General features: G+C 47.9%; 1 protein-coding gene across 1 annotated transcript; it reads left to right on the top strand.

Moving 5' to 3' along the window:
* Positions 1-5,865: 5,865 nt before the first annotated feature.
* Positions 5,866-24,695, top strand: paqr4a (progestin and adipoQ receptor family member IVa). Its single transcript, XM_073033891.1, has 3 exons — positions 5,866-6,780; positions 23,032-23,250; positions 23,656-24,695. Exons 1-3 carry the CDS (start codon positions 6,621-6,623, stop codon positions 24,084-24,086), a joined length of 810 nt encoding a protein of 269 aa, XP_072889992.1. The 5' UTR covers positions 5,866-6,620; the 3' UTR covers positions 24,087-24,695.

The following is a 24,695-nucleotide window of genomic DNA, read 5'->3' as shown; positions in this document are numbered from 1 at the left end:
TAAAAAATACGTTAGGGTGTTTAGAGGTCAAGGAGGGGGAAGTGTTGGGCCTCCTAATGAGTATTAATATCAGTCCCCAGGGCCTGATGGGATTTGAAGGAGGCAAGAGACAAAATTGCTGGGGCCTTGACCAGTATCTTCGTGTCCTCTCTAGCGACAGGTGAGGTCCTGGAGGACTGGCAAGTGTCTAATATACCTCTATTTAAAAAGGTAACAAGGGAAAATCCTGGGAACTATCGATTGGTGAGTCTCATGTCAGTTGTTAGGGAAATTGCTGGAGAAAATGAACATTTGGAAACCCATGGGCTAATTCAAGAAACCCAATATGGCTTTGTGTGGGGCAAGTTGTGTTTTACCAACTTTTTTTGATATTTTTGACATGGTGATGAGAGAGATTAACGAAGTTAGGGCAGTGGATGTTGTCTACATGGAATTTAGTAAGGCATTTCATAAAGTCCCTCATGGGTTAATTGCCAATGTCGGGATGGGGGTGGCAAATGGTGTGTCCAATGCCTGGTTGGGGGGAGGAGAGGATGGTATGTTTGGGAGAGAAGAGACATTTCGAATGGAAAGATCACCTACCTCCTCAATGTTCCAGACATGTGAGGGGGATAGCAGAGGCTGGATGGATGAAGGGCCACATAGAAGCAGCGTGTGCCTTTGAGGCAAATCGGTGGTGAGAGCCTCCCATTTGTGATCTGGTGACTGAAGCTCTCCATCAAAGGATTGTGAAGAAAGGCCACAGAGTTTCACAGTAAATTCCAATTTATGGAACACGGACAATCCACACAGATATCATGTATGATGTAAATATGTAAACAACACAGCTGTTCAAAGTGGCTCACAAGTTTCTCTTCCTCTTCCAGGATCTGTTATTCTACATATAACCCACCGAACCCCTGTATTAGACCATAGACTGTATCCTACTCCAGGGATCTGTTATTTTATATATAAACCCCCTGAAAGCCTGGATTAGATCCCAGTTTGTAACTCATTCTCAGAGATTTATTATTCTATATATAAATCCCGATCCCCAAGATTAGATCCCAGCTTGTAACCCACTGCAGGGGATCAGTTATTCTATACGTAAGCCCCCAAACCCCTGGATTAGATCCCAGCCTGCAATCCACTCCCGGGGATCTGTTATTCTATTTTAGAAACCCCTGGATTAGATCCCGGCCTGTATCTCACTCCTGTTGATCCCTGTATCTTCTCTCCTACATACTCCTCCATTTTTCTTTGTCCATGCTATCTCCAGCTCTTCCTCCCCTCTCTGTTTCCCTACCCCCCACCCCATATATCTCTCGCTCACCCTCTCTTCCTCCCTCTTGCCATTCTGTTCCAATTCTCCTTCCTTCTCTCACTGATCTGCTCCCTATCCCTCCCACTCTCCCCTTCCCAGCCTTCTTCCCTGTCCCTTGCTTCTCCCCTTCTCCCACTCTTGTCTTACCTCCCCTCCCTTCCGCCTCTCTTCCACTCTCTCCCTCCTTCTCTCTCTTGTCCCTCTCTTTCTCTGCCCTCCTCCCTCTCCCTCTCACAGTTATCCCGCCGGTTCTGGGGACCCAGTCTCCGTCCCAGTCCATCGCCCCACCGGGCTCTTCAGGCACACTGGGACCATCCTTGCTGGGCTGGTGTCTCTACACCTCATCTGTTGTTGCTGCCCCCCCCCCCCACCCACCCCGGTGATGACTTCATTCTTTTTCTACATTGAGATCTTGTTCCCTACCCTCCCCCAAATTCTAAGGAGAGAGTTAAATGTGCCGACACCATGTCTGATTGCTCGTCGGTGTATGTAAAAATGTGGAACACGAAACGTTGTTGTAAGGCAAAACGGAAATGTTTTGAAAATCAGAATCGAGCTTATTTTCGCTGATAAGTGGTGAAATTTGTTGATTTGTGGCTGCAGTACAGTGCAAGACATAAAAATTGCATTAAGTTACAAAAAATAAAAGAAGTGCAAAAGAAGAACAGTGAGGTGGTGTTCATTGAGCATTTGGAAATCTGATGCCGGAGGGGAAGAAGCTGATCCTGAACCATGAAGTGTGCGTCTCCAGGTTCCTCTACCTCCTCCCTGATGGCAGCAATGAGAAGAGGGCATGTCCTGCCTTCTTGAGGGAATGCCTCTGGAAGGTGAGCCTGTGATGGAGCAACTCTCCGATCCTGTGCACTCAAGCCTCCATAGCAGGCGGAGATGCACCTCTGTGGAAATTTGCTCGAGTCTTCGGTGACATACCAAACCCCCTCAGAATTTCTACGCCGTTGCACTGCAAGATGACCAATTTCACAACGTACGTCAGCGATAATAAACCTGCCCTATCTCCATCTGCAAGGCTGCAGTTGGCATCTCAAATAACGATGAGTCAGGGTACGGGAAGGAGACAGAAAGCTTTGTGACACAGTAAACTGATGACCTTTCCCTCAATGTCAAAAGGGAAAAAAAAAGAGTTGGTCATTGTCTTCAGGAAAGGGGTGTGGGGATGTGTGCACATGCTATTGTCTACATCAACGGTGTTGAGTCCAAGCTTCAATGAACCTCAACGATAACCTGTCCTGGTTCGAATACATATGCACCATTACCCAAGAAAGCTCACCAACGCCTCTGCTTCCTCAGGAAGCTAAAGATGTTCGGCACATCCCAGTTGACACTCAGTTTTTACTGACGCACTGGAGACAGCATCCGATCTGGACGCATCACGGTTTGCTCTGGCCGTGACTGCAAGAAAGCAGAGAAAGTTGTAGACTCAGCCCAATACATCAGGAAACAGCCCTCCCCACTAAAGACACTGTCTACACTTCCCCCTGCCTTAGTCAGCATAGTCAAAGACCCCACCCACTACAGACGTTCTCTATTCTCACCCCTCACATCGAGCGGAAGATACAAAAGCCTGAAATCACGTCCCACCAGGCTCAAGGACAGCTTCTACCCTCCTGTTAGAAGGCCTGGATGGTTCCCTGGTATGATAGGACAGACTCTTGACCTCCCAATCGACTGTGTAGTAGCCCTCATTGCACTGCACCCTCCCTGCAGATGTTACACTTTACTCTGCATATTCTGTTACTGTTCTTCCCCGAGTCCTACCACGATGTAATGATCTGACAAAATAACAGAACGTAGAACAGTACAGCACAGGAACAGCCATTCGGCCCAAAACATTGTACCGAAGCAAATTGAAAACACCCGAACACTAATCCCTCCTACCTACACAGTTCCTCCATTTTCCTCACATCCATGTGCCTAGCCAAATGTCTATTAAAAGCCTCTAATGTATTTGCCTGTACACCATACCAGGCAGCACATTCCAGGCATCCACCACTCCCTGAGTAAAAATCTTACTCCTCAATCCCCCTTGAACCTACCCATTCTCACCCTCAATGCATGCTGTCAGGTAGTACGCACCTCATCCCTGGGAAACAGACACTTTCTGTACACTCTATCTATGCCTTTCCTAAGTTTGTAAACCTCTATTAGATCTCCCCTCAGCCACCAGCGCTCCAGAGAAAACTACCCAACTTTATCCAGCTTCTCGTGATAGCACACGCCCTCTAAACCAGGCAGCATCCTGGTAAACCTCTTCTGTCCCCTCTCCAAGGCTTCAACATCCTTCATATAGCAGGGCGACCAGAACTGATAGTCCACATATGGCCTAATCAGAGCTTTATAAAGTTGCACCATAACCTCCTGAGTTTTGAACTCAGTGCCTCGACTAATAAAAGCAAGTATTCCAAAAGCCTTCTTAACCACCTTATTGACCTGTGTAGCCGCTTTCAAGGAGCTATGAACTTGGACCCCAAGATCTCTCTGCTCTGCAACGCTGTTAAGGATCTTGCCCTGAACAGTGCACTGTCTCCTCGCATTTGCCCCACTGATCTGTGCGGATGACAAGCAGAGCAATAGATTTTCACTGTGCCTCGGTACGTGTGACAATCTAGTGATTTGTATCAGAAATTATCACTCACAAAGAGGCTTACTGAGTACTGAGTCATCGCCTGCTGCAAACAAGGGTTGAAGGTGTCAGAAGTTGTGCGCGGGTGAGCAGAAGCACAGTAAATGTGCTGGTATTCATGCGAGACGAAAGGCGAAACCCCGCAGGCTTGCTCCCCCATCGATTTGACTTTCAAACATCCGATCGCTGGGAAATAAACCGACTGAATCAGCATGAGGTGAAAGACTGCTGTTTGCTCTTCCTGCCGGAAACATGGCTTCAAGATACCACCCCTGAAGCGGCCATCCAGCTAGTGGGTTTCATCTCTTTTCAGGCCAACTGAAACCCCGCAACTCTGCTAAGACCCACGGAGGAGGACTATATATCCATTCTAATAAGAACTGGTGTGTGAATGCTTTGGTCGTGTTTACCTCTGGCTTTTAACGTGAAGTGCAATCCCCTCTATTTGTGGGGGGGGGGGTTGAATGGTTCACTGCCATTGTGGTTATGACTGAATACATCCCCTCACCTCTGTGCTGATGTTGGGGAGGTACTGCATGAACTCTCTGACACCATCAGTGATCTCCAGGCTCACACACCAATGGTTTATTGTAACTGGCAACTTCAACCAAGCTAACTTAAAACAATCCTGTCTAAATTCTATCTGCATGTTGGGTTTGCTACCAGAGGTGAGAACATTTCCATACAAAGCTGCCCCTCACCCCCACCTTGGGCACTTTGACCACTTACTTATTATGCTAATTCCTGGTTTCCTCATCCTAAATGTCAATCTTTGTAATATATTTTATTATTTGTTAATCTATTTGCAGTAGTATTACATCATATGTGGTGTGTGAGTTTTATATATACTTAGTTGTGCACCTTGGTCTTTCGTTTGGCGGTGTACATGTATGTAGTTGAATGACAATAAACTTGAACTTGGTATGTCATATGTTGTGAAATTTCTTTTTAGGCAGCAAAACTGTATAATATATAGAGATATGATGTTACTATGACAATTAGAAGGCTGAGTGGTGGGTGATGGGAAGCAGGAGGGGCAGGGATCATGGTTGACGGACAGGAGGGTGAGAAGGGGCAGGGCCTGTGATTGACAGGAGGATATTAAGCAAGGCAGATTTAAATGACAGGTAGATAAGAAGGGGCAGGATCTAGGATTGATTGATAGACAGATGAGAAGGAGCAGCATTGACTGACAGGTGGATGAGAAAGGGGCGGGGCATGCGGTTGAATGACAGGAGAGGGGGAAATGGCAGGACACGTGACTGACTAACCTGAGGGTGAGACAGGTTGGAACCTGTCAAAAGAATGAGAAGGGCGGGACCTAGTGTTGACTGACAGATGGTTGGGTCGGGGTCTGTCATTAGAGATCTATTATTGACTGGCTGATCGTCCTGCCGAAGGGTCTCGGCCCGAATCATCGACTGTACTCTTTTCCATAGAGGCAGCCTGGCCTGCTGAGTTCCTCCAGCATTGTGTGTGCGTTGCCCGGATTTCCAGCATCCGCAGAGTTTCCCTTGTTGACTGGCAGCAGGATGCAAAGGGGCGGGAACCAATAGTTGACTGACAGGAGTGCAAAGAAGTTCGGGACATTTCATTAGCTGACAGGATGAACTGAAGGGTAGGACCTACCAATGACTGACAGGATGACGGTAAATGGCGGGATTATTCTGTTGCCGGCGGTCAGAAGCCGGGTACAGAGCACTGCTTCTTCCGCGCTTGCGCACAGTTTTAAACCACTACCACCACCTCCCCCCACAAGGACGCCGCTTTTAAGCGCTGCCGTTCACGGTTTTAGTGCACCTGCTCATCGTCCAGTACGCATGCACTTCTCCATTCTTCCTCTCTTCCCTTTTGCGTTCAGCTGTCCCCTCCTATGCTCTCTCCTGAACCCTCCGCCGGTTCCCGTTGCTAGTGCGCCTGTGCTGTCTCTCCGCCGGTTCCCGTTGTCAGTGCGCCTGTGCCGTTCTGTCGCTCCTCAACTCTCCTGCGGTTGTTCAGTCGCTCCTCAACTCTCCGCCGGTTCCCGTTGCCGGTGCGCCTGTGCCGTTCTGTCGCTCCTCAACTCTCCGCCGGTTCCCGTTGCCGGTGCGCCTGTGCCGTTCAGTCTCTCCTCAACTCTCCGCCGGTTCCCGTTGCCGGTGCGCCTGTGCCGTTCTGTCTCTCCTCAACTCTCCGCCGGTTCCCGTTGCCGGTGCGCCTGTGCCGTTCTGTCTCTCCTCAACTCTCCGCCGGTTCCCGTTGCCGGTGCGCCTGTGCCGTTCTGTCTCTCCTCAACTCTCCGCCGGTTCCCGTTGCCGGTGCGCCTGTGCCGTTCTGTCGCTCCTCAACTCTCTGCCGGTTCCCGTTGCCGGTGCGCCTGTGCCGTTCTGTCGCTCCTCAACTCTCCGCCGGTTCCCGTTGCCGGTGCGCCTGTGCCGTTCAGTCTCTCCTCAACTCTCCGCCGGTTCCCGTTGCCGGTGCGCCTGTGCCGTTCTGTCTCTCCTCAACTCTCCGCCGGTTCCCGTTGCCGGTGCGCCTGTGCCGTTCTGTCTCTCCTCAACGCTCCGCCGGTTCCCGTTGCCGGTGCGCCTGCTCACTGCCGGCCGAGTCGGGACCGCCCCCCCTTATAGTTGGAAGGGGGAGCGGCGGACAGTTGGCAGTTCGGTGGGTCCGGGCTCTCTGCCCTCTCCTGGCCTGATGCCGAGCGGGCCCCGGCTCCAGGACTGGGCCAGCAGCCCGGCCCACCTACAGTTCAACCGGTTCGTGCTGGGCGGCTACCGGCCCGTGACCCCGCTGCGGGGCTGTGTGGGCAGCCTCTTCTACCTGCATAACGAGCTGGGTAACATCTACACCCACGGTCAGTGTCCGAGAGGGGAGGACGGGATGCCGGGGGGGCGGAGCGGTCCAGAGCCATGCTCGGTGTGTATGGGGTGGGGGGAGAGATCTCAAGGGTAGGGGGTCCAGGGAGGGTAGGGTCATGGGCAGCCTCTTCTACCTGTACAACGAGCTCGGTAACATCACCCAAGGTCGGTGTCCGAGGGGAGGGATTGTCCCGGGTGGGAGGAGGTAGAGGAGAGGGGGAAAGAGATGTTGGGGGAGAGGGAGGTGGGTTTACGGACCGGGAAGTGGGTTGACCAGGGTGGTGGGAATGGACGGGAGGGAGTTGGGGGAGTGGGGGAGGTTGGTATGATGGGGAAAGGAGGGAAACGGGTTGATGGGATGGAGGAGGTGAAGCAGAGTGGTGGGATAGGAGGGGTCGGTGGCTTGCCAGGGGAATGAGGGAAGGGGGTAGGTTGGCAAGGTGGATAACTAATCTGTTTCCAACCTCCCTCTGTGGCCCATCATCTCACCTGGGGCAGATCTGTGGTGTGGAATCAGAGCCAGCCAGCCAACCTCCCCTGCCCAGCATCCTGTCCTCCCAGTCTCTGTTTCCTTGAGCCTGCTCCAATCCCCGGTCTGTTTGTAGGCTCTCTTGTGTGAAATCCCCTCCCCCTCCCCAGAGCAGTGTTGCTTCCTTGCAGCATCCTGGTGGGTGTTAATATATTGGTGGGTTTCCTTGAAAGAAGCAGGTATTCAGCCACCTTCCTGGGGTGAAGGAGGCTTGGGTGACCTGACGTGTGTGAAAGATTATCCCAAGTATCAATGGGGGAAGGAGAATCTTTCTTTCTCCACTTTCCCCTGTTGAAGTAAATCAAGGGGTTAGGTTTTAGGAGAGAGGTGGGAAATTTAAAGAGGACCCTTGGTATGCATGTGTGAACACACCACAAGACATAGGAGCTGAATTAGGCCATTCAGCCCTTGAGTCTACTCTGCTATTCTATCATTCCCTCTCAACCCCAATCTCCTGTCTTCAATCCATAACCTTTGACACCCAAACTAATCAAGAACATATCAGCCTCCACTTTAAATATACCTAATGACGTGCCTGTCATGGGCGTCTGTGGTGAGGATCTCACAGATTCATTACCCTCTGACAAAAGAAATTCCTCCACGTCTGTGTTCTAAAACAATGACCTTGTATTCTGAGCCTGTGCACTCTGGTCCTAGACTCTCCCACTATTGGAAACATCCTCTCCACATCAACTCTATCTAGGCCTTTCAATGTCCTACAAGTTTCAATTACAGCCCTTGTCATTCTTCTAAACTACAGTGAGTACAGGCCCAGAACCATCAAATATTCCTCACATGTTAACCCTTTAATTCCTGGGATCATTCTTATGGATCTCCTCTCCAATGCCAGCACGTCCTTTCTAAGATATGGAGCCCAAAACTGCTCACAGTATTCCAAATGCTGTCTAACCAATGCCTTATAAAGACTCACAATTACATCCTTGCTTTTTATATTCAAATCCACTGGAGATGAATCCTAACATTAGATTTACCTTGTCGAAGACCTTCTGAAGCATCCACTGACTCTCCTTTCTCTATGCTGCCTCAAAGAATTCCAACAGATGTGTCAGGCAATTTTTTACCTTTACAACAGAGATGAGGTATTTATTTAGCTAGCGGGTTGTGAATTAGTGGAATTCATTGCCTCAAATTTCGCTAGAGGCCATGTCATTGGGTATATTCAAAGCGGAGGTTGATTAGTAAGGGTGTGGGGTGAATGTAGGAGAATGAAGGTTCAAAGGTTAATTTTATTATCCAAGCATGTACGCTGAATACATCTCAGACTTGTCTTCTCCAGATAGCCATTAAATATAGAAAACCATACAAGTAGCTGAAAAAAAAAGACATCGATTTCCTCCCCCACATGAAAAGAAAAAGAAACAAAGCCTTGCAGACCACAAACACCCTAGTGAGATTGAGAGGGATAATAAATCAGTTATGATCGGATGGTGGATCAGACTCAATGGACCAAATGGCCTCATTCTGCTCCTATGTCAGGAATCTGATGGAAGGGCTTGATTGATGTGTCAGAGCATCAGGAAACTTATGGGAGGTGTTTTTGAAGGAAATATTGTTGGATCATCAGTGAAGTAATCGGTCTGTGCTGTATATGAACATGGGTTGGAGGTGTGCTGAGAGAGCACGTTGTGTAACGGTCTTCTGCTGCAAAGCTCCAGGACCTCTGTAAATCAGCCCTGACATTCTCTTTGGGCTAATGGGTTCCCCAGAGGAGCCTGCCTGAGTGAGCAACAGGGTAAACACCAGGCACTCGAGGGAGGCTACTGTTGGGTCTGGCTGTGCTTCTCTCGGCTAAGCCGTGCAGCTGTCTTTCCTGCATCACTCATGCTCGCATTGTTCGAGACTCGTCCGCTGTTCCCCTCCGGAGGTTCTCTGGACTGATGTCTCCCACGCCCCATCACTGCAACAAATGCAGTCGGCTCATGGAATGCGTGTGGGTGGGGATGGGCTCAGCCAGCAGTGTGTGGGGCCCTAGTGTACTCTACCATGCTCAGCCCTGAAACAGGCAGTTTGTATCCATGGACTGGGATGCTGTGTAACTTGGCGTACTCTGTCCGGGTTGCAGTAGATGTTGGAGAATCGATTGGGCTGCCTTGTTTACCCATCTCCAGGCTCCCCGACCTGCTGAGATCCCCAGCATTTTGTTGTGTGTGCATCTGCAGAATCTCTTGCCTATGATGGATCAGAATCGGGTTTAAGATCACCAGCAGACGTTGTGAAATTTGTTAACTTTGCGGCAGTAGTACAATGCAAAACATGATAATATAGTTTTTAAAAATCTGTATTACAGCAAGAATATACATATTAAATAGTTAAATTAAGGAAGTAATGCAAAAAGAGAAATAAAAACAAAATGGAATGAGGTAGTGTTCATGGGTTCACTGTCCACTCAGAAACCGGATGGCAAAGGGGAAGAAGCTGTTCCTGAATTGAGTGTGTGTCTTCAGGCTTCTGTACCTCCTTCCTGTTGGTAGCAATGGGGGGGTCCTTAATGATGGATGTCCCTTTTATGAGGCACCACTTCTTGAAGATGTCATATGGGATACTGCGGAGGCTCGTACCCATGATGGAGCTGATTAATTTTACAAGTTTCTATAAACTTCAATCTTATGCAGCAGCCCCTCCCCCCCCATACCAGGCAGTGATGCAACCTGTCAGGAATCTCCCTATGATACATCTGTAGACATTAGCATAACCACATCTCCTCAAACTCCTAATAAAACGTAGCCACTGTCTAGCCTTTACAGCTGCATCAGTATATTCCGACCAGGTTTGGGCCCCAGAGATATTAACACCCAGGAACTTCAAATTGCTCACCCTCTCCACTTCTGATCTCTCTGAGGACTGGTGTGTGTTCCCTCATCTTACCCTTTCTGAAGTCCACAATCAGTTCTGTGATCTTACTGATGTTGAGTGCAGAGTTTTTGCAACACTAGCTGGGATATCTTGTTCCTTATGCCCTCATCACCATCTGAGATGAGATGGTCCTTATTATCTGCCTGTCCTGCTCATTTCATATTTTTTCTCTCCCCCCTACCCCCCAACACCATCTCTGTGCAGGGCAGGTGCAGGTGGGTGGGGACAGAGGCACTGGGGGGGGGGGGGGGAATGGAGAGGGGGAGAGGCAGAGAGAAGCCATGGTAAGAAGAAAGGACAGCGGGGGTGGGGGTAAACAGGAAAAAGTGGAAACAACATGGTGGATGCAAGGGTGTGTAAAAATGAGAGTCACTGGCTAAGCAGCAGCAATTGAAGTGCCTTAGGGTAGGGGAAGAGGCAGGGAGGGAGAATCAGGGTATGTGAGGGTGCATTGTAATGGAACACACAACAGCAAGCAGTGGAGGGGTAAATTCTCAGAGAGGGAGGTAAAGTAGGGCAGACAATGCGAGGTGTGTCGGAACAAGGGAGAGAGACAGCACCGAGCAGTGGGCCCCCAGGTCAGCGATAATCTGCTGTCACCCAGTAGATGACTAGGTTAGCCTAGCCCATAATCCCCACTCACAGCAACCACTACTCCTCCCCACTCCACACCCTTCACAGTCTGAGGGGTTGAACCCATTAAGTTTTGTAACTCCAAATCTTATCGAAAGAAAAACACAGGAACCAGAAGATGCATGGCTACTTCGTCTTACTTTAGTGAGACGCTCACCTATGATGTGGTGGCATAATGACGTATGCCATTCACATACTTTTACATATAACCCATAATGAATTATGTAAACACAATGCTCCCAACTCAATACAGAATGGATCTCAACTCTCAGCTACTATTTAGACAGGTACAGCATTGTAAATCCAGGAGCGGCATAGCTGGTGAGTTGTTGATTGTGGAGTGTGTTAGATTATAATATGCAAGGAGGAAGTTGGTGAGCTTCTGATTCTGTGTAAGGGTAGTGTGTTCTACTGACATTGCTCACAGAGCATTCTTTAAACTTTGGACAAAACTTGCCACCAAGCCATTTCTGGCTGGGTGGTATGATACAGATGTAATTCCATTCATTTTCAGGAATGACTGAAACTGTTCCTCAACAAACTGTGGTCCATTGTCACTGACCAAGTGTTCTGGAGCACTAGACCTTGAAAAGAGGCGTCTCAACACATCAACAGTGTGCGAGGCTGTTGGGAACATTTCTGGCCACTTTGTAGCTGCATCCGCTACTGGCAAGAAATTTGTGCCCATGAACGGTCTTGCAAAATCCACATGAATCCTCTTCCAGGGCAATGCAGGCCACTCCCAGGGATGGAGCATCATCTGGGCGTGTCGGCATCCCAAACAGTGCATGGCTGCTCGATCTGCTGATCTATCCCAGGCCAGCAGCAACTGCTTCGAGCCAATGCTTTCAGTTTGACCACGCCTAGGTGACCGACGTGTAACTCTTCTGACATTTTGGCTCTCAGTATGGATGGTACTAAACTCTCAATCCCCACATAAGGCAACCTCTATCAAGGGGAAGTTCATCCTGGCACTGGTAAGAATGGGGAAATTGGAATCTTTGCTGCACATTGCAGCCATTTTTGCTTGCCATGTAGACCTTTTAACTTCTGGTTTCCTTTTGTATCAACTCTGCCGTAATTGAGAGATTTTTGATTTGTATTAGGAAGAATACGTACAGGGAAGTGTCCTGTATTGTAAATTTTTCTGGTACTTCCATTTCCAAGGGTGAACGGGACAAACCATCAGTATTTCCGTGATTAGTTGTCCTCTTGAATTCGATCTTGTGATTTTGTTCTCCAAGAATCAGAGCCCATCTTTGCATTCACGCTGTTGCTGTTAGCAGAACACCCTTCTGTGGATTGAAATTGGACACTTGTCATTGATCAGTAATGAGCGTAAACTCTGTCCCATACAAGTACTGGTTGAAACGTTTTATACCCAAACCAAACTTGCGGCTTCTCTGTCAATCTGTTCGTAATATTCTCTGCAGCGGTAAGGGAACGTGATGTAAAGGCTATGGGGCGTTCACTTCCATTACTCATAAAGTGATATGACTGCACCCTATACCATAAGGCAAGTTTTCACAGGTAAGCTTCACTGGGTAATGTGGATAATAATGTGTCAGTACTGTGTCTGATGTCACCATTTCCTTTTTCTTTTGGAAAGCAACTTCACACTGCTTTGTCCATTGCCATTTCTTCCCGGTCTGTAGTAATGAGTCAAGATGTGAAGCACAGTAGCCAGGCTTGGCAGGAGCCTGTTCTGAAATGAAAATGATTGCCTACTACGCCATTGGCGTTTAGGGCAGCAATGAAAGTGCTCCATCTCTGGTGGTGTTCAGGATCTTCATGTCATAGCTTGTTCTTGATTTTCACTACTGTCAGTCATGCATGTCCCTGGTGGAAAGTCAAGAATACTGTCACGCTTAGATGTAGAAGGATTCTTCATTGCTGTTTCTGTAACAATTTTGTTTTACTAGTCAGAGTTGTTAGCCCTGAGCTGACATCCCCGAACCTGGAGGACAGGTGGACCACTCTTAGTCTGGCCTATACACTTCGACCTATTTGTCATGGGTGACCCTACTAAGAGCCAAAGCACAAGGCCTGACCTCAGTCAACATGGCTCTCCAGGATATTGAGGCAGGTGAGCCTCCAAAATCAACAACAAGGTTGTCGTTCTCTTGGAGAAGGAACCTGTTATAGTAATTGACAAAACCTTTCCCTCCAAGAGAGTTTGCAAATATATCCTCTATCCCTGGGTGGTGGGTATTAATCTACTTTCAGTACTGGTTGCTGGTGACCTTAAAATCACCACAGATCCTGACAGACCCATTCTTCTTGGCTTCTGGTCCACTGGCTTTGCTCAAATGCTCAACTCGACCTTGGAAAGAATTCCTTCAGCCTCCATGTGATCTAGCTCACTTACTACTTTATTACAGAGGGTACAAGGAACTGGATGGGCTTTTAAAAACTTAAGTGTGGCATTTTCATTTAACACTATCTTATCCTGTATGTTGAATTTTCCAGTGCCGTCCTTGTACGCTTCTCTGGCATCATCCAGTACCTTTCTTAATTTGCTTTTAGTTGAGTCTATTGCAGGGGATGTGACATGCAAATGATGGATGGATCTTCAATCATGCTGCATTGTTTAGGGAATAGTGACAAGAAAAAAAGTCTGTACCTGCTCGAACAACAAGTGCTGGAAGAGCACTTCCGGGTTTTCGCAATTCACGGTTGGTTGAATTCGCGCATGTGGAATCCGCGGATAAGGAGGGCCGACTGTACATTCCTATAGGAGTTATCTTTTCTCCAGTATGGTTGGATACGTGCAGGCTTCAGTTCAGCATCTTTAAGATGCCTTTCAGGCTCATTTTATGTAATGACGGGAACAGCCAAGCTATTGTCCAATTCCATTTTAATTAATTTGCCATTCACATCTGGTGTAAGCCGTATTGGTCGTTTCTGGTTAGATCTCACATTGTAAATATCAAGGCTACTCAGTCCTTTATCACTCTCATCATTATCAGATCATTCATCAACAGCATGCAGATTCTTCTTGTAATTACAACTGGACTTTTTATCTTTTCCTTCTTCCCTGTGCAGTCCATTTATTTTTGCCTGCCCAACATGCCCTTTGTATGTGTCCTACTTTGTTGCAAGTTTAACCTTTAAGTCTACATTGGTCTGGAGTATGCTTGCCCCTGCCACAACGGTAACACAATTTGTTCAGCGAGGCAGGTTTCTGTTTAGACATTACAGTTTTTCTCATGCTCTCTTTCATTCCTGACTGCAACTCAGTTGCATCTCTGGCCGCTGTTTCCATTGACACAGTGATTTAAACTGCTGTTTTAAATCTGAGTTATTCCCTGGTTAGGAGCCACTTTTGAATATTTTCTTGTAAAATTCCACAAACTAAACAATCTCTCAGTACATCATTAAACCCATTGATGAACTGGCAATGCTTAGGCAATTTCTTCAATTCAGCTGTGTAAGCTGAAATAGACTCCTTGTCCTTTTGATACTGCTTATGAAACCTAAAGCATCTGCAATCAACAATAGTTTCAGTTTTAAATGATCCTGCATTGCTTTCATGATATTGGCAAAGCCCATTTCAACTGGTTTGGGTGCCATAGTCAGACTTCTTGGCAATCTTTATGCCACCTATTGCACCCGGCAAAACTGGCACTCGTTTCTCATCGGCGATTCCATTTGCTTTTTAAAAAAACTGCTCAATTCATCAGCATACATAATCCAGTTATCTATTGTGCAATTGAGCATGTCTGTCTTTCTGATATAGCCAACCATTTCTGCCTTTTAAAAAAAAATTATGGTTATCACCTGGTACTCACTGTTTATGAACCCGTGAATTTCTTCATTTTTCCACCTTTTTTAACTGAACAAATTGAGGTATTTGTAAGCATGTGGAATAGCCTATGAGAGGTGAACGCCAATTTTGTCCCCTTCTGAAGAAACACTTGCAGCATGTTTTTTAAAACTTGAACATCTCTCTCTCCCCTTGCGAAGAAAAAAAGGACGTGCTGCACTTCAACAGGTAGGGTTCATTTTAAAACTACCTCATCGTCACTTGCATTTTGGAACTCCAAAAGTTACTGAAAGAAAAACACAGGAGCTGCTTTGTGACAGGTGCTTACTTATGACATGGTGGCGTAATAACATAAGCCATTCACATACTTCATTATGGGTTATATGTAAGAGTATGTAAACAAAAAATGCTTAATCAAACAATATATTACTCAAATATTACTGAAATATTAAATACATTACAGCCTATGGGTGGCTGCAAGCGGGCTACACAGTGCGATCCCACGTAACAAGTTTCTGTAAACTTCTGGTTTTGAGAGGTGGTGGAAGGTATCAAAAGATATCAACACAATCTCCACTCAAAGTGGATCAGTGTCCCAGAGTCACGCAGCACAGAAATAGGCCATTCAGCCCAACTGGTCCATGCCAGCCCAGGTCCTTTCCCGAGCTGATCCCATCTGCCTGTATTTGACCTGTATCCCTCTGAACCTTTCCTATCTGTGTACCTGTCCAAGTGTCTTCCTCTGGGAGCTCGTTCTATATCCGTACAGCCCTCTGGCTGAAAGTCCTGACCGTTTAAACCTTTCCCCTCTCACCTTAAATCTGTGCCCTGATGGAGAGAAACCATGACCTTATCTATGCCCCTCGTGGTTTTATAAACTTCAGTCAGGTCACCCCTCAGCCTCCTTCACTCCAAGGAAGACCAGTCCAGTCTCTTCTTACAACTCAAGCCTTCCAGTACTGGGAATGTCCTGGTGAATCTCTCCTGCACCATCTCCAGCTTATTCCCTTGCTTCCTATAGCTGGGCAACCAAAACTGCACAGTGCAGCCTCACAGATATCGTGTATAGCTGTCATCTCCCCTTGAGGGTGGGGAACTTCCCAGCATTTATCACCTACCCTTCATCTCCCTCTTGAGAAGGGAGGAAAGATAGGGGAGATGTGGAAGGAATGCACTAATTCCACCTAGGGAATTGGGGAGTGTCCCATGCAGATGGAGGTAAGGGGAACTATTCAGAAACCAATCCTGTAGTGAGAGACTCCAGATGTTCTCAGGATAAGATGTGCAAACAAGCCACTGTCTCCGCTGTCAGAGCAGGAAGGGATTTTTGTTAATAATTATTATTAAAATGCCTAAAGTGTATGTGGAGAGGGTGATTCCAAATTTGCCCAGGATCATGAGCACAGCCTCAGAATAAAAGGAAGTCACTTTAGAATAGAGATGAGGAGAAATTTCTATAGCCAGAGAGTGGTGAATGTGGGAATTCATTGCCCAACACAGCTGTGGAAGCCAAGTCATTGGGTATATTTAAAGAGGAGTTTTAGAGGTTCTTGATTAATATAGTAATGGAGTCAAAGGTTATGGCGAGAACGCAGGAGAATGGAGTTGAGAGGGATTATAGAATCAGCCACGATTAAATGGTGGAACGGACCAGAGGACAAATGTCCTGATTCTGCTTCTATGTCTTATAATCTTAATCTTTCCCAGCCAGCAGTGTCCCCATTTCAAACTGTAGAGCTGGTCACCTTGAGGGGAATTAGCTGACACTCCATCCCCTGTGATTGGATTAGCACACTGAGCCCCGCTTGATGCACATCATGTCCACTCCCATCTGCATCAGCCTGGGAGCCAGTGGGTGAGCCTGTCCCCGCCACAGACTGGGTGAGGGGTGGGTTGTGATGGGTGTTTGGTGCGGTATTGTGGTTAGTCAGGGCTGCGGGTGGTTGGAGAGGGAGCAGTAACTCGTGGAGCAGTGTTGTAAAATTCAACCCTCATCCCAACCATAGTGCGTCAAGAGTTTTGGATAACGCCGCTGTTAGGGCTGTGAAATCCCTCCCTAAATCTGCTTAAATCTCTTTCGTTCTCTGTCTTTTAATCTCTCTCATTCCACTGTCTCCATTCGTTTCTCCTTTTCTCCTTAAAGTCACAGTGGAGTTTATTGTCATCTGCACAAGTGTGTGACTTTCTCCAGCAGTTTGAAAATCAAAATCAAAAACTGTTTATTGTCACACATAAGTTCAGGTTCAATGAAAAACTTAATACAACAGAATCACAGACAGATAGCATCAGATATACAACATTCACAGGAAAAGCATAAACTAAACAGATGCAATTTTTACAAGAAAATGAAACAAAAATAAATAAAGTACTTTTTCGCATAAAGTGATCAAAGTTAGATAGCTGTTCTCAAGTCTGGTGGGATGTACTTTCAGGCTTTTGTATCTTCTGCCCGATGGGAGAAGAGAGAATGTCTGAGGTGGGTGGGGTCTTTGGTTGTGTTGGCTGCTTTTCAGAGACAGTGGAAAGTGCAGATGGACTTCATGGAGGGGAGTCTGGTTCCTGTGATGTGCTGAGTTGTGTCCTCGACTCTCTGCAATTTAGTGCAATCACAGGCAGAAATATGCCGTACCAAACTGTGATACAGCTGTGGTGCATCAATTAAAAATGACAATAAAGGACACAATTGGAAGAAAACAAAGTCTATTTTAGTGCTAAATATTCACCTTATTACTCTTCTGGTGTAATGATTGGGGCTGTGCAGATTGGTTCAAGAACTGAATGGTTAGTCATAGAGCATCGCAGCATTGAAACAGGCCCTTCGGCCCACTTACGCCATGCCGAATGGTTATTCTGCGTAGTCACATCAACCCACACGTAGACCATGTCCCGTCATACTCCTCCCGTCAATGTGCCCAATTCAAACCTTACTTAACTGTTGCAGTTGAACCTGCACCCACCGCTTCCACTGGCGTCTTGTTCCAAACGCATACCACCCTCTGAGTGAAGAAGTTCCCCCTCAACCTCCCCTTAAATATTTCACCCTTTACATGACTTCCAGTTCTAGTCTCACCCAACCTCAGTGGAAATTTACCCATCTATACTATAATTTTGTATATTTCTATCATATTCCCTCGCCCCAGGGAATATAGTCCTAACCTATTAGCTCAGGTATTCAAGTCCTGGCAGCATTCATGTAAATTTTCTCTGTATTCTTTCAATCCAACTGAAAACTTTCCTGTACGTAGGTGACTAATTTGGCACACAAATTAGGCGTCACCAATGTCTTGTGGAACTCCTGTACTCAGTATTTTGATTTATAAAGGCCAATGTGCCAGAAGTTCTCTTTGCAACACTATCTACCTGTGGCGTCACTTCCTTGGAATTATGTATCTGTATGCCCATATTCCTCTATTTTACTGTACTCAAATCCCCTAATGTTCACTGTGTAAGTCCTACCAATGACCAAGCCTCATACTTTGCTGCACAAAATTGAATCTGCCATTTTTAACCCATTTTTCCAGCTAGTCCAGATTCTGCTACAGGTTTTGACAACCTTTGTCACTACTACAGCCTCAATCTTGGTGTCATTCAAAGTTCAAAGTAAATTTATTATCACCATATACAACCCTGAAATTCATTTTCTTGTGGGCATACTCAATAAATCTACAGAATAATAACCATCAATGAAAGAGAGACTGCCCAACTAGGGCATTCAACCAGAGTGCAGAAGATAGTAACTGTGCAAAAACAAAAAGAAAAAATAATAAATAAATAAGCAATAAATATCAATAATGTGAGATAAAGAGTGCTTGAAAGTGAGTCCATATGTTGTGGGAACATTTCAATGATGGGGTGAGATAAGTTATCCCCTTTGGTTCAAGAACCTGATGGTTGAGGGGTATCTGTTCTGAACCTGGTGCTGGGGGTCCCTGTTGATGGATGCTGCTTTCCTGCGACAGCATTTGGGAGGGTTTCATCTGCAAATGTGCTGATCCAGTTTATCATATTATCATCCAAATTATTAATATAGATGACAAACAACACTCCCGGCGCTGATCCCTGTGCAACACCATGAATCACTGACCTCCAGCTAGAATAAGTGCCTTAGACCACTCTGTCTTCTGTGGGCAAGCCAGTTCCGAATCCAAATGGCCAATTCCCCATGGATCCCATGCATCTTAATCTTCTGGATGTGCCTACCATGAGGGACCTTAGTAAACACCTTACCAAAAGCCATGTAGACAGCATCCACAGCTCTACCTTCATCAATTGCCCTTGTCACCTTGTCAGAAAACTCTATCAAGTTAGTAAGACATTTCTTGCCTGCACAAAGCCATGCTGGTATTCACTAATTAGGCTATGTTTTTTCCAAATGCTCGTAATTCCTATCCCTAAGAATTCTCTCCGGTAATTTCCCTACCACCGGCGTGAGACTCACTGGTCTATAGTTCCCAGGATTATCCCTGGTTCCCTTCTTCAGTAATGGAACATCTGCTGCCACTCTAGCTAAGCCAATGTTGAATTCGGTTACTATTTCATGCTGAATGCCTAGTGACTGAACCTCCTGACCAACCTCTCATGTGGGGCCTTGGCAAGGGCCTTGCTAAAATCCATGCAGACAACATCCACTGCCTTTCCTTCATAAATTTTCCTGGTAATCTCCTCGAAAAGCTATTAAGATGGGTTAGATATGACCTACCACACATAAATCTATGTTCACCATCCCTAATCGGGCCTTGTCTATCCAAATACTTGTGTATCCCATCCCTTACAATACCTTACAGGAGTGATGAAGGGTCTCGGCCCAAAACGATGACTTTTTACTCTTTTTCCATAGATGCTGCCTGGCCTGCTGATTTCCTCCAGCATTTTGTCTGTGTTGCTTAAATTTCCAACATATATGCAGATTTTCTCTTGTTTGTGTCCCAATTTAAAATCTCAACCAGAAGACCAGTCCTATCCTTCTCCATAATTATCTTGAAACTAATGGAATTATGATCACTAGATCCGAAGTGTTCCCTTAGAAACACTTCTGTCATCTATCCTGTCTCATTCCCTAATAGGAGATCCAGTATTGTGTTCTCTCTAGTTGGGACCTCTACATATTGACAAACTCGATCGCTTTCAGCCCTTTTACATTATGGGAGTCTGGGTCAATATGTCTAAAGTTAAAATCACCTATCACAACTTTGTTTCTTGCAACAGTATGCAATCTCTCCACAGATTAACTCCTCTAAATCCCGCAGACTTTTGGGTTGTCTATATTATAATCCCATTAATGAGTTCATCCTTTTCTTATTCCTCAGTTCCATCTCAATGGACGAGCCCTTCTGTGTATCCTATCTGAGCATCTCCATGACATTTTCCCTGACTAGTAATGCCACTGCACCATCACTAATAGCTCCCGCTCGATCATGTCTACGACATCAGAACTCTAAACACTGAGCTGCCTCTCCTGCAACCAAGTATCTAATGGCTACATTATCCTAATTACATGTGCTGATCCAGGCTCTAAGCTGATCCGCCTTACCTACAATACTCCTTGCATTGAAATGTACGCAGTTCAGAATATTACTTCCACCATGCTGAGCCTTTTGGTTTCTGTCTTTGTAGCTCGAGGCTGGTGCCCTTTCCTCAATGTCATTAAGACAAAGGAGATGATTATAGACTTAAGGAGCAAAGGTCTCAGGCATATATACAGTGGCTAGGGTGCCTAAAGCTGTAAGAATATTATGTATTACACTGTACTGTCATTAAAAAAAACACATTTCATGACTTTTGTGAGTGATGATGAACCTGATTCTGATATGGGTCTCTGTTGTGGGAAGGGGGCAAGGAGATGGGAGGGAGTGGGAAGCACCAGAGAGACATTCTGTAATGATACATAAACCAATTGTTTGGAATCAAATGACCTTGTCTTGTGTCTCAGGGCTGGGTGTGTCTACACCTGTGCCACCCCACCCCCAATCCCTAGCAAACCTTCCCTGCTAACTGTCCCATATCCCTTCCGAGACGCTCCACCCTCATCATTCCCAACATCTTTTGCTCCCACCAGATTTACGTACAATCTTGCTCTCTGCTCCACGTTGTCAAATACAGTGCTAAGCAAAGATCTTAGGCACCCAAGCTACGTATGAGACTTTTGCACAGTACTGAACATCGCTGGCTTAGCAATGGGAACTACAAGCAGATTCAAGCTCCTGGGAGTGCACATCTCACACAGCCTCTCATGGTCCCAGAGTACATTCTCCACATCGAGAAACCAGGTCAACACCTCTGCTTTCTGAGGAGGCTGAAGGGAGTGGGCTATGCACATCAGTACTCTTGGCCTTCTACGGACACCCAGTGGGGAGCTGCATCACTGTATGGGGCGCAGCAGGCGGGGAGGCTCCGCAACGCACATCACCAGCGTCATCCTACCCGCCATCAAGGACACGCACACTGAAAGCTGCCCCAAATGTCCCAACAATATCATGAAGGATCTCACTCACCCTGTTCATGGACTGTTTGTCCCACTCCCGTCAGGAGGAAGCTATGTAGCATCCATGCTGGGACCACTAGACTTAAAAACAGTTTCTTTCCCCAGCCAGTAAGGGTGATCAAAATCTCCACCCACAAACCCAGCTCTCCACACCCCCCCATCACTACTTTACCATTTCCTGTCAGTCGCCTTATGCATGGACACTCCTGTACCTAGTGTCACTTTATGGACATTCAATCAATCTATGTATATAAGCTATCTTATATGTATTCTTTTTTATTATTGTGTTCTATATCTTGTTTTTTTTTGTTGTCCTGCATTGGATCCGGAGTAACAATTATTTTCTTCTCCTTCGCACCTGTGTTCTGGAAATGACATTAAACAATCTTGATGTAGCCTAACATCCACTTTTCCCATAACCACTCCATTAGCTGCCCTGGCGTTCCCGTCCCCTGGAACTCTAGTTTAAACCCCAGCCCCGAAGCAGCACTCGCAATCCTTCCCACGTCGATATTAGTCCCAAGTCCAGTCCAGGTGCAAACTGTCCCACCTGTACAGGTCTCGCCTTCCCTGGAAGAAAGACCAAACCAAAGATCTAGAGCCCTTCATCCTGTACCGTCTCCTTAGCCGTGTGTTAAACTTTATGATCTTCCTATTTCTGGCCTCACTAGCACATGACACAGGTAGCAATCCTGGAGGTCCTGTCCTTTAACTTAGCACCTAACTCCCTGAACTCACTTTGCAGGACCTTGTCACCCTTCCTACCGAATCATTGCTACTGATGTGGGCCATGAATTCCGGCTGGTCACCCTCTGCCTTAAAGATGCTATCAATCTGAGACATTCCTGACATTGACAACCGGGGAGGTGATGTAGCATTCGAGAATCTCGTTCTCATGCATGGAACTTCCTGTTTGTTCCCCTAACCAATGAAACCCATATCACTACTGCTCACCTCTTCTTCCAATTTCCCTCCTGGGCTGGGTCCAGGACAGATCACCTCAGATGCTAGTGCTGAGCCTCTCTCTCCACCGCCACTCCCCATGATGTAGGCTGATGTGCATTCAACTGGTCCGTGTCAACCAAGATGGTCCCATTTGGCCTGTATTGCTCTAAACCTTTCCTGTCCGTGCACCTGTCTGAGTGCCTTCAAATTGTACCGTGTGGTGAACCCATCTTCCACACTCTTCTCACTATCGACACGTGCGGCATCTGCCTGCTGAACACCCTGGTTAAGTGAACCCCCGCATCCGGGCCAGACTTTTCCTCTCTCCCCACTACTGGGCTAGCCACTCTCCCCACTACTGGGCCACCTGCACCTTGGCCGGTCTCCCCATCTACCCCGCCACATCTGGGCTCCCCCACTTCCTATAACCATGTAACAATTACAGCACGGAAACAGGCCATCTGGGCCCTTCTAGTCCGTGCTGAACGCTTACTCTCACCTAGTCCCACTGACCCGCACTCAGCCCATAACTCTCCGTGCCTTTCCTGTCCATATAGCTATCCAATTTTACTTTAAATGACAATACTGAACCTGCCTCTACCACTTCTACTGGAGGCTCATTCCACACAGCTACCACTCTATGAGTAAAGAAATTCCCCCTCATGTTACCCCTAAACTTTTGCCCCCTAACTCTCAACTCCTCTGGCAGCTTGTTCCATATCCTTATCAGCCTCTGTGAGAAAAAACGATACTGGTCCTGTAAAGGAGGGTGTGGAGATAGAGGGGTTGATAAGGAAGGTGGGAGGCGTATGCAGGGGATGAGGGGAGGGGAGTGATGCAGTCATGTGGCAATGGGGAGGGTGGGGCCGGGAGGATGGTCATTAGGGTTGGGAGATAGATGGGGAGGGGAGATGTGGAGGGAGGAGAGGAGGGGTAGGTTGGAGAGAGAGGGAGATGCAGTGATCAGCTGGGAACAGTATTGCCCTGCCTTTGACTAACACCTGTTCTTTCCCCTTCAGGAATCCCACTGCTGTATTTCCTGTTCCTGATGCCAGCTGAAATTCCATGGTCGCAGCTGAGTGTCCCATGGCTGGCCGTGTCCCACTGCCTGGCCTGTGTCGCCCCCCAGCTGGGTAGTGTCCTCTACCACCTCTTCATGAACCATGAGGGGGGGGCGCAGGTCTACCGCACTCTTCTCACTATCGACATGTGCGGCATCTGCCTGCTCAACACGCTGGGTAAGTGAACCCCTGCATCCGGGCCAGACTTTCCCTCTGCCCCGCATCTGGGCTGTTTGTTCACCCCCTCTCCCCACTACGGGGCCACCTGCACCTTGGCCGGCCTCCCCCTCTACCCCACCACATCTGGGCAGGTCTGTCGCTCTACCCCGCCACATCTGGGCTGGCCTCTCCCTCCGTCCCCCACATCTGGGCTGGTCGCTCCCTCTCTCCCCTTCACACTCCTAGATCGGTCAAAGGGAACCAGTGAGGAAGGGGTGTGGAGTGTGTATTGTCTATAATCTTCTTTCTCTCCCCCATCCCCTCATTCCCCCCCTTCACCACCCCTCTTCTCCCTTGGCTGCACCACCACCCATTGCTCCTGGTTCCACCCCACTCCTGCCTTCTCTCCCTCTCCCATCCCAGGCGCACTCCCCATTATCTACGCCACACTCCTGTGCCGCCCGGCCCTGCGTGCACTGGCCCTGCTATCCTACGCCACCCTCTCGCTCTGGGTTGTACGTCAGGCCCTGGGGGCCGTCACCACCCTTGGGCGCCTACGCTGCTTCCTGGGGCCAGCCTGCTTTCGGCTGGTCCTCCTCCTGCTCCGGTGGTGTGGCCTGGCCTGGGGCTCCCCCTCCGCCCTGCCCCGCTACCTGGCCATGGACGGGCTTGGGGCGCTGGGAGGGCTCATCAACGCCGGCCGGATCCCTGAGCGCTGGTTCCCCGGCGCCTTCGACTACTGCCTCAACAGCCACCAGATCATGCACCTGCTGGTGGTGGCCAGCATTTACTGCTTGAACCGGGGTGTCCTGGACGACCTAGGCTGGATCAGTGCCTCCCGCTGCCCCTCCTGACTCCTACCTCTCTCCCCAACCCCTCCTCCTCTCTGAATGCCTTCCCAATCTTCCCAGCACCTTCTCCTGAACCCGTTCCCCACCTCCCACTCACCCCAATCCCCCTCGACCCCTTCTGACCTTCTCTCTCTCCAATTGACCCTTGACCCCCTCGTGACACTAGATTCTAAGTATCTCCTCACCCTCCTCCTCATTCCATTTCTTCTGATCCTCCTGGACCTTTGTGACTATGACTTCTGCTTTCCCTCAGCCCCTGACCTCCATTTCAACTTCCCACCCCCCCTTCAGTGACCCCCATAGTACCTCCCTGCCAACCTCTTGTTGACCCTGATGCCCGTCTTCCCATTCCCCCAACCCTTGGACTCCCTGCGACCTTTGACCTTCATGTTCCCTGTTCCTTCCTGTGACCTCTCCCCACCCTCCCCCCCCCACCATTCCCTTCTCCCTACGTCCCCAAACCCCACTGCCAGAACACGAAGACTCCAGCCGGAGAAAACAGGAACAGATGACAGATGGTGGCCTAGCAGGGCCCAGACAGCTCAGACGATGGCGTGGACAACAGCCCAGACAGTGGCTCAGACAACAGACTGGGCCCAAGCAATAGGCCAG

This window comes from Hemitrygon akajei, chromosome 31 (genome assembly GCF_048418815.1).
Source record: "Hemitrygon akajei chromosome 31, sHemAka1.3, whole genome shotgun sequence".
Lineage (NCBI taxonomy): Eukaryota > Metazoa > Chordata > Chondrichthyes > Myliobatiformes > Dasyatidae > Hemitrygon > Hemitrygon akajei.
This window is presented reverse-complemented; position numbering and strand designations above follow the sequence as displayed.

Excerpts from the sequence above, each read along its gene's own strand:
- paqr4a (XM_073033891.1), top strand. The coding sequence starts at position 6,621 with ATGCCGAGCGGGCCCCGGCTCCAGGACTGGGCCAGCAGCCCGGCCCAC. Across the intron at positions 6,781-23,031 it reads GGGTAACATCTACACCCACG|GAATCCCACTGCTGTATTTC; the intron begins GTCAGTGTCCGA and ends TTTCCCCTTCAG. Across the intron at positions 23,251-23,655 it reads CTGCCTGCTCAACACGCTGG|GCGCACTCCCCATTATCTAC; the intron begins GTAAGTGAACCC and ends CTCCCATCCCAG.